This window comes from Propithecus coquereli, unplaced genomic scaffold, assembly GCF_000956105.1.
Source record: "Propithecus coquereli isolate 6110/MARCELLA unplaced genomic scaffold, Pcoq_1.0 Scaffold413, whole genome shotgun sequence".
NCBI lineage: Eukaryota > Metazoa > Chordata > Mammalia > Primates > Indriidae > Propithecus > Propithecus coquereli.
This window is the reverse complement of record NW_012149875.1, coordinates 726,927-736,926: the sequence shown is the minus strand read 5'-3', so window position 1 is coordinate 736,926 and position 10,000 is coordinate 726,927. Positions and strand designations below refer to the sequence as shown.

At 40.9% G+C, this 10,000-nt stretch overlaps 1 protein-coding gene across 1 annotated transcript in view; it reads left to right on the top strand.

Moving 5' to 3' along the window:
- SEMA5A (sema domain, seven thrombospondin repeats (type 1 and type 1-like), transmembrane domain (TM) and short cytoplasmic domain, (semaphorin) 5A) overlaps positions 1–10,000 on the top strand; it is a 410,707-nt gene that overhangs the window by 307,586 nt on the left and 93,121 nt on the right. Inside the window, exon 13 of the mRNA XM_012653137.1 lies at positions 2,755–2,872. Coding sequence (XP_012508591.1) covers positions 2,755–2,872 — 118 coding nt within the window. The remainder of the gene's footprint in view (positions 1–2,754; positions 2,873–10,000) is intronic.

The following is a 10,000-nucleotide window of genomic DNA, read 5'->3' as shown; positions in this document are numbered from 1 at the left end:
TGCTCAGGCTGGTCTCAAACTGCTGACCTCAAGCAATCCTCCTGCCTCAGCCTCCCAGATTATAGGCATGAGCCACTGCGCCCGGCCACAAGTGGGTAAATTTTAATACAAAAATTTCCCCCTCCAATGATCATGTATTAATAAAAAACCCAATGGCCCATGAAAGAGACCAAAGCAGGAGTTGGATATGCATGAGAAGTTTGCATAAAAGGAAATAGAAATGATCTATAGGTACACATACCCATGCTAAATCTTAATCCAACTCACAACTTAAAGAAATGAAAACAAGGCTGAGACAGGAGGATCACTTGAGGCCAGGAGTTCCAGACAGCCTGGGCAATATAGCAAAACCCCCATCTCTACAAAAAATTTAAAAAAAGATAGCCAGTTGTGGTGGCATGTACCTGTAGTCCCAGCTACTTGGAAGGTGGAGGCAGGAGGATCAGCCTGAGTAACAGAGTGAGACCCTGTCTCTAAGTGAAAAAAAGAAAGAAAGACAGATAGAAAAGAAGTAAAAGAAAAGAAAGGGAAAAAAAAAGAAAAGAAAAGAAGAAAGGAAGGAAGGAAAACAGACGACTGGGAAATTCTGTTTTTTAATCACCAGAAAGGGATAAGTTAAAAAAAAAATATGGCAACATCCAGAGTGAAACAGGGTGAAGTCGATAATACCCATAACTTTTAACTCATCAGTTCCACTAATAGAATTTTATCATGTAGAAAACCTGTGCAACAATGAGCACTGCAGCCTTGCTTTTGAAGGAGAAATTTAACTAAACATTGGTTCATCAAGGAGATGGAGCAATATACAACTATGGAATAAGGCAGAACTATATTTATTGACAAGAATAGTGCAATTATATATTATTAGGTGTAAAAAGCAAACATGAAGCAGTGTGTACAATCACATTTGTGTGTATTAGATATAATTATATATAATATGTAATGTTATAAGTCATATAATTAAAATAGACAACAACAGAACATATATGTGTATATGTCCGTGTGTGTATACAGATATATGCCCACAAGCATGCTTGTATGCATGGAGAAAATATCTCCAGAATCTATAAGCTGGCAGTAACATTACCTATTAATGGGGAAGAAAGGTTTTCACCTCATCCTTTGTATCTGTCTCCTTTGAATTGTTGAATGACAGCAGCATATGCATGTGGTCACATATCAAAGAGTTCTAATGAGGTTGTAGTGACAGGTAATTGTTGAGCACCACTTTGCACCCCAACCTAGCACTGCTGCTGAGAAGCAGCCTTTTTTTTAACCATTTCTGTATGCACTTCTTTAGGTAGTTAATCAATAATAATTGAATAATAACAAATTTTGTTTGATTTATCATCTGTAATCATTTCTTTACTTGCTTTACAGCTTTCAAATTGGCCTTTCCCTGCCCCAATTTCTTCATTTTAAAATGGGAATAAAGGTAGTACCTGATTGAGATACTATATTTATAAGGTCGTAATAGGGTTTATATGACCTAATATGGGTCACACCCTTAGAACAGTGCATTGTATATGGTTAACACATTTGGTGTGTTAAGGATGATTATTTCAAACTGTTAATATGAACAACTTACATTACTTCTGCTACCCCCTGCCCCCATGTGTGGTAGTTAAGCTGTGAGTTCTGGTCCTGCCCTTGGTTGGTGGTAACTCTGTAACGGAGCCTCCCTCCCTGTACATGGCGTCCCACCTCGGAGAAGAGGACATCACAACCCCGTGCGGGCATTGCCTGCCTTTACTCACATCCATTTCCTGCGTGTCTGACTTCTGGGACCCTTCAGAGAATTCCAGGAGGCCAGTGTCCTGTCTGACTATGGTGTCAACTTCTGTATATTTTTTGCTCCAAACACAGTCAGCTGTGTCTTCTCCTCCCCCATCCCCTATTCACCTTCTCTTGTGTTTTTCATGTGGGGGGCACAGTCTTCATGTGCCCATCTTGTGTATGAGCTCTTCCATGTAGACAAAGCTAAAATAAAATATCCACCATTTATAATACTTCTGATATAAATGTTGGATATTATAGATATAAATATATGAAACTACTATTGAAAATTTTAATACATTTTTAAGCTACAGTGCACAAAAGGAAGATGTTCCTATTTTATTGAATTTGAACTAATCACATTGAAGGGTTTTGGATGTGCCTGCTTGGCTTTGGGCCAGTTTCTCAAATTTTCTGTGCCTCCGTTTTCTCATCAATAAATCGGTGATAATGATGAGGGTGATGATGACAATGATGATGATGATGATGATGGTAAATAAAGTGAAAATAATAATACCCACCTAGCAAACTGTTTAAGTGTCTAAATGATATGAGAGTTTGTATCATAGTTAATAATATAGCAGATGTTCAACAAGTGATACCTGTTATTAAGGTAGTGATATTGGTGTTGATCACAACTATATTATTGATATTTTTGAGCTCTGCAAAAATTCTTTCTTTAGCTGTTTATGATACCAAAATGGCCATGTTGTTGGCTCATTTAGCCATCCGTTCTGTATGTTAGATAAAATATAGAGTTTTCAAAATATTAGTATCTACATAAGTGATTTACTTTTAATTGGATACTCACTGGGGTGTGCAGATAGCTACGTTCTCCAGTGTCCAGATTAAATATATGCCCATTGGTTCTCATAGCAGGTTCCCATGCCCACCCCTGCGGGACAGGCTTGCCTTGGCCGGCATCTCTAATCCTAGATAAAGCTACCTTTCTGTTGATCGTTTGGTGTGTGTTTCCAGCGCCTGCATTGGGGCCCAGGACCCTTACTGCGGCTGGGACGTGGTGATGAAGACGTGCACCAGCCTGGAGGAGAGCCTCAGCATGACGCAGTGGGAGCAGAGCATCTCCGCCTGTCCGGTGAGCGCCCGCCTGCTCCAGGCTCTGGAAACACTGCTGGGCGAGCCTCGCTCTCCCGGCCACCCTCACCCACACTGCTGTGCTGTCTGTGCCTCTTCAGATTAGAACCTTTCCTGCAAACCTAGCCTGTGTTCTCTAGACTCCTCTGGTTTTTAGCTCACATGAGGGTCACGCGGGTTGCTCTTACAGGTTTTTGTCTGAAGAGCAATATGTCTTAAGAGAAAACAGTGCTAGTTTGTTAATGTAGTGCACTATCTCTGTTTTATTCTTGGATTGTTTTTCCCTCCAGAGTTTGGTGTGGACTATTGTGCCCCTTATAGCACTAATAAAAGGGGAACTTCCACACCCATAAATTTCCTTTGGGAGCTGTCATTCCAGAAACTGACATAAGGGAAGATTTGAAAAGAATAAACTAAAGGATATTACTTTGACCCCATGTGGGGCAGCCTTGTAGATCCCGCTCCGGGTCACAGGGAGGTCTGGGAGAAACAGCCCGGAGTGTATTCCCACACTGAACCCTGTGGAAATGAGGGGAAACTTGCCTGTATTAGGGCCAGACTCTGGATCCAAGAAAAACAGATTCCACAGTTTCCTTTGCTAATCTATTTTCTTGGGTCCTCACTTGTCAGAACCAGTATTTGGGGGATTTTTTTTTTTTTTGCTTTGTTTTTCGTTTTTGTGGTTTTTGTGTTTTTGTCTTTATTACCCTTCATCCGGTAATCTTTGTTCTTGTAGAATACGAGCAACAGCTGTTAACTTCCACATAATTGAAAAATTGTTAAGTCACGTTGCCATTAGCTGGTGTCTGCCACTCAGTCCCTGCAAGGCAGAGGTGCGGCCCACTCAGTGTGCGAAGACCTTGCTATTTCTGCCTGAGGCACCTCAATGCTGGGCAGTCTGCTTCCTACCATGGAAGCTGCTCTTTCAGTTACCTAAACTGTGTCCGTGAAGCCTACCCTTCAATCTGACAGTAGGAAGACCAGACAGTGAAGCGAGGAAGGCTGGGATTACTCAGTGCTGTTCCCCACATGTTGGCACCAGATCCACGACCTTCACTGCCGGGATGTGCGTCATCACACTCCGGCTCTGAAAAACGTTCCTGTACAAGTGGCTGTCAGTCCTGTTGGTTATATAACTTTAGATCTACGATTTTAGAAGCAAATCTTTCTGCAGTGTTTTCTTAAAACATGTTCTTGAAAATGGTTAGGAAAATGCCATTGTTTGTGCTAAGTCCCTTCTCATTTCTGAACAGAATTTAAGAGCATGGAGTCGTCACCTAAAATTCTTTGTAGCTTCATAGAACATAGCATGTAGTATCTGAAATGTAGCTCCAATGTACGTTATGTGCACTTTGGAAGAATCAGCACATCATCTTGGAGATCTTTCATCTTGCATTTTTTAAATTTTTTTTTTTAATTCAGAATAATACAGGAGTACAAATGTTTAGGTTACATATATTGCCTTTTCACTGCCCAAGTCAGAGCTACAAGCCTGTCCATCCCCCAGATGGCGCGCGCCACACCCATTAGGTGTGAATATACCCATCCCCACTTACCCCCTCCCACCTGCCTGACACCCCATGAATGTTACTACTATATGTGCACACAAGTGTTGATCAAGTAATACCAATTAGCAATCAGACAAGATAAGGAAATCAAGGGCATCCAAATGAAGGCAGATAAGGTCAAACTGTTGCTCTTCATTGACTTCATATAATCTTGCATTTTTAATGGAAAAAAAAAGACAGAAGAAGGACATAGTTGTTCTTTGCAAGCAATAAGGTCATTGTTTAGGACCCAGGGTTGTGTTAGTGTATATCTGAGGGATGCTAATTATGTAATGGGAAATACACACTCAACCACTTGCTTTATACCAGATATATGTCAAAAAATGGAGGGATCCGATATTTAAGAATTGATAAGAATATTGTCACCATGGTTGTTTCCTGCTGCTGATAGCACAGTTTTTAACAAAAACTGTTCAAAACTCAGGTAAGGTCAGAGGGCAACAGGGACCTGGCCTGGTGTCGGGGCTGCCCCCTTCCACGGCTGAGATGTGATCTCTGGATCCTGTCAGCAAAACGCTAACAACATGGTCCGTTCTTCTGATATGAGGTGATTTCATTACATAAAACCCTCCCTTCCTTCTCACCCAAAGTTTTTTGTCACACATCAAGATACACTTTTGATAAGTTAGGAATATAAATAGAATGCAACAAAAGAAAATAAATTACGTCATTTTGAGCAAAACACAGGAAAGGAAGCCATATATTTTTCTGATGTATATAGCTACTATATAGAAAATGGAAAATATATTATCTAACTACTTTAATTATATATGCCTTTCCAAAAATCTATCTCTTAGAAAGAGATGAGATGAAAATTATCTGCTTAATGTAGAGCAGTCTAAACTTAGAGAGACATTTTTAAAAACTATTAAAAATGTAATTTGCTTCCATGTTATTTTTCATTTTTTTCTACTGAAATAGAATAAGGGCTTAATTTTCTTGGCCAAATCTACCGTATATCATCATTTCTGATAAGCTATTGGTGGTGAAGTGCGCCACTGCTTTTTGTGTGAGGAAAAATAAACTGCTGCCACGGATTGCAAAATGCCAAGTGATTTCAGAGAGGAAATACGAAATCTTGTGATCAGTTAATACTTGTATTTCTTTACCTACATTGGCATGCATAGGCAAATAGAAGGATATGTCTTTATCCAAAAATTACGCTTTATAAGCTGAGGGATTTTTGAATGGGACCCCACATCTTAAATCCCATGTAAAATTACAAGTTGAATAATAGAAGAGATCCTGTTTCATTGAGCTCACCAAGAGGTAGACGAATGTTGGTGATGATGAATCAACCTCAGACCCTCTTGTGTGACCTTTCCATGTAAATCTTCATGAACCTTGCACCAATGACATTGCACAACCAAGTTCCCCAAAGTTAGTGTTCCGGTGAAACCTCCCGCAGTGGCTGTGATTTATGGCTGTCTTAGACCATTTGTGCTGCTATAACAGAATGCCTGAGGCTGGGTAATTTAAAAGTAACAGAAATTTATTTCTTACAGTTCTGGAGGTTACAAGTGCAAGATCAAGTCACTGGCATTTGGTCTTGTGAGGGCCACCTTGCTGCATCCTCACATGGTAGAAGGTAGAAGGGCAGGAGAGAACCACTCTCTTCCTCAAGACCCTTGATATGGGTACTCAGTCCCATTCCAGAGGCAGGAGCCCTTGTGGTCTAATCACCTCCTGAAGTTCCCACTTCTTAATATTATCACATTGTCAAGAGCTAATGGGCACATTTGGAGGGGCACATTCAAGCCATAGCAGTGGCTTAGATCCTCTGCTCCCCAGAGAGTTCAAATTGGAGATGGGACCCTCAAAAAATCTTCCTAAGGATTTAGGGACTTAAAGAAGACTTATTTTCCACTGAAAGAGTCCCATTTAAAAATGTTTATGGTTTTCTATAGTCCAGAAGACAGGGCAGTAGTTTACTGACAGACTGACTAACAGTCTGTTTGCTTATAAAATTATAATTGAAAACATTACTCTCAGTTTAAGAGTTTTGAAGTGCTTCAGTAAGATCTAAATTGGCATATCTAAACTGATTAGAATAATATATATGTCCTGCATAGCTTGTAATGTTGTTTAGCAAGGGTAGCATAGTCTTAAGAATCTATGTGGGCTTTATTTATGCATGAATGCCATCCACATCCTTTGTGGGTACATGGTTACTAGGATACCATATCATAAAATGAGCCCCTATTCCAAAATACATCATGTGATAACTAGCAGGATACATAAATCAAATAAACACCTAAGGGTCTCTCAACAACAGGATTCTTCTCTTCTGGGGGCCAGCGTGTAATTGGCATTTTTAGAGTGAAAGAGGACTTTTGCAATGATCAAGCATGAAGCCCTCATTTAGATGGCAATGCCATAGACTGGGGTCTAAAATGTTTACCAAATTTTCTAAAGCTGCACTGTGAAAGAAATCCAGTATTTTTGACATTATTCCTAATCTACAGGATAGTGCCATTCCCAGCTCTCAACATCTCCACAAAGCAGTGGCTGATAGGTGGACCAATGTCCCAGTCATCGCTGACGATGCTCAGATGATGCAGATGATGCTCAGAGAGCAGGCGAGACATTGTTTCTGAATGTTGTAGTGGAATCTACTGTAAGAGAAAGGAAAGGGAACTAAGGTTAAATTACATATATAGACCACGTGTCAGTGCCATGTTAGGCAGCTTTCAATGGACTATCTCACTTAATGTCATGGTGTCCCCCAGGGGTAGACTTTATTGTTTCTATTGCATAGATGAAAGGACTGGGACTCAGAGGCATTAAATAAAGATTGCCCCTATTCACCCAGCCTATCAGAGACCACACAACACCCCAGCTTAGTACTCTTTGGAGGTGCTGTCTTCCCTTGTAATTCATTTATAAATAGGGTTAAGGATGATAGTAAGTTGATATGATAACCGGAGACAAGCCTTCCTGAGGAGCATATTCAACATCCTGTTTTGTTATAATCTTTGCCAAAACATCCACGAAATTTGAAAATAAATAAAGGAAGCTATTTTAACTTCTGAAAAAATATCTGAATAGAAAATATGAGACTTCACTGTAGTCATACAAGAATAATGGTTGGAGTAAAGTGAGGATCTAATGATGTACTCCGGGGACCTCTCAATACACCAAATGCATCTACCTCCTTGGTGAGTTGAGAATTAATGAATTAAACATGGAAGAATGAAATTTAGGATTATGGATGACACTTGTTAACAAAAGTTGCACCTTCCTTGGCTAGTGGTTGGAAAGCCATTATTTCCTGGGTGAAGGGAAATTTGCCGTAACATGGTTGAGGGGTAAAATTATATGAAGCTTTCTTTGAGACTCTCATCCAAGAGGGATCTAGAAATCACATTACAGAATAAAGTGGCCAAGATCACAGGGTTAGAGCTTGGCTTACTTGGACTGATTCTTGAGTCTCTTATTAATACAACCAGAGCGACTTTGAGAAAATTGCTTATCCCATCTGAACCTGTTTTCCAATCTGAAAAATGGGATGTAAATACTAGGGATGTGATAAAGATTCAAGGAGTTAAATCATGTAAAGTGCAGTGTCTGGCATACAGGAAACTACTGATACAAGGTATATGCTTTGCTATGGTTTAATATGTAATAGTATAAAACACATGCTCTATATAGAAAGTCATTTGGCAGAAATCCAAAAGATAGCACAACTACAGAGAATTTATTCTAGATAGCTTTATTTCTGATGTCTACTTAAGGAGAGCTAAAAAAATATAAATATTCCTATTCAGATGAAAAAGCAAAGCTGTGGAACTTACACCATTATTCATGAATCTATTTCCTAGGCAGATTTTCAAACTAATATACTCAGGGTCAAAACGAGCACGTGGTTAAATGCAACACAGGGAGCCCTCACCCAAACCCTCATGTGCTTTTCTGAGGATTGCAAGTTCTCCTTGCTCCCAAATGTGATTGAACCAACCGCAGTGGCCCTCAAAGTCTGCAGCTACCCCAGCCCCGGTCAAAAGCTAAAGTCCACATTGTTATGTTGCAGAAGTACAGTCACTATGTCCTTTCACTAGTGATTTGTCCAGTGCAATTCTCTTTCTCGTGTTTCATTGCTTTACTGTTTCATGTTATCTGCCTCATCCTCTTTATTCTTCCATGAGCTATCACTTAGTTCAAGTTCTGCCTCTCTTTTCCTATGTCATTCCTTCCTCTTTTTTTCTGTGTCAAAGATAAGACAGCTAATCTTTTGCCCATCCATGTATTTGGAAAGAGAACATTTATAACATCTCTTGGCCTAGGACCCTATTATTTCCTGCCAGACCAAAAAGGGAAAGCCCTCACACACACACACACACACACACACACACACACACACACACATGGGATGTCTATTGCAGACATCCCTGTTAAGGGCCTGACCTTCCCCACATCCATACTGTTCCCTCCTTGCTGTCTTGTTGTCTTGGGGTCAGCCAGTAGGAGGTAGAGCAGGAGGAGTGAGGCTGGGGTCTCTCCCCCTCGTCCTTCTTCAGCTCAGGATGGCTCCAGTGAGCCTGTCCTGCCCCCGATCTGCAGGCTTAGGAGAGTCACAGCTCCCCTGGGGGCTTCAGCATCCCCCCACAGTTTTCTTCACCCAGCTCTGCCCAGAGATCCTTCAACACACTGTCATCAAAATCCTGCAGATTGTGGCTTCTTTTTCCTGGCAGGGTAATGACAGATGCACATACATAAGACACAGATCCTTTGTCTGTGGGACCCCACCTATGCCATGGGGCTGTGTTACTTTTGTGTTATTTTATGCTTTGTAACTTGTGGGGCTTCCTCTACCTGACACTGTAGTAACATTCTAGAGGCTTCTGGCTCCTTCTCTCCAACACTGGACTGGGCCGAAGTTTATTCTACAGAAAAACAGGACTGTGGCACATGCCTGTAGTCCCGCCTACTCGGGAGGCTGAGGCAGAAGGATCACTTGAGCCCAGGAGTTTGAGGTTGCTGTGAGCTAGGATGACGCCACGGCACTCTAGCCCGGGCAACACAGTGAGACTCTGTCTCAAAAAAAAAAAAAAAACAGGACTGCGGAGGAGGAGAGGTATCTTATGTAAAATTTTAGCATCAACATAACGTGTTTACATGGATGTTGATATTCTTAGTAAGTATCCTCATTGTTTTTTCATGTTGTTTTGCTTTTAAAATTGACTTACTTTTAAGCTCCTTAAGTTTCTGCATCATCTGGATGAACTGTGACATTTTTTTTTTTTTTATGGGTGCTCGGGGCGTTAGCAGGGAGAACCACCTGTGTGCACGCCATACACGCAGCAGCCCCGTGGTACCCACCAGTACAGTCCAGCCCTGTGCTCCGAAATCCCTTCCTTCCACAGTCCATCCATTCACCAACAGAGAGCTCGGCAAGGAACTCTTTGTATTCCTGCACAAATCCAGCTTGTAAACCAAACCTGGCAGCAATTTGAAAAGAAATATATGAAATGTTTTCAATGTGACAATGCCCCAAACAGCAGCAGAACCCCCTTTTCTTCTCATCCCTAGTGAGAATTCTTGTCCCCGATTTCCTTTTTTTG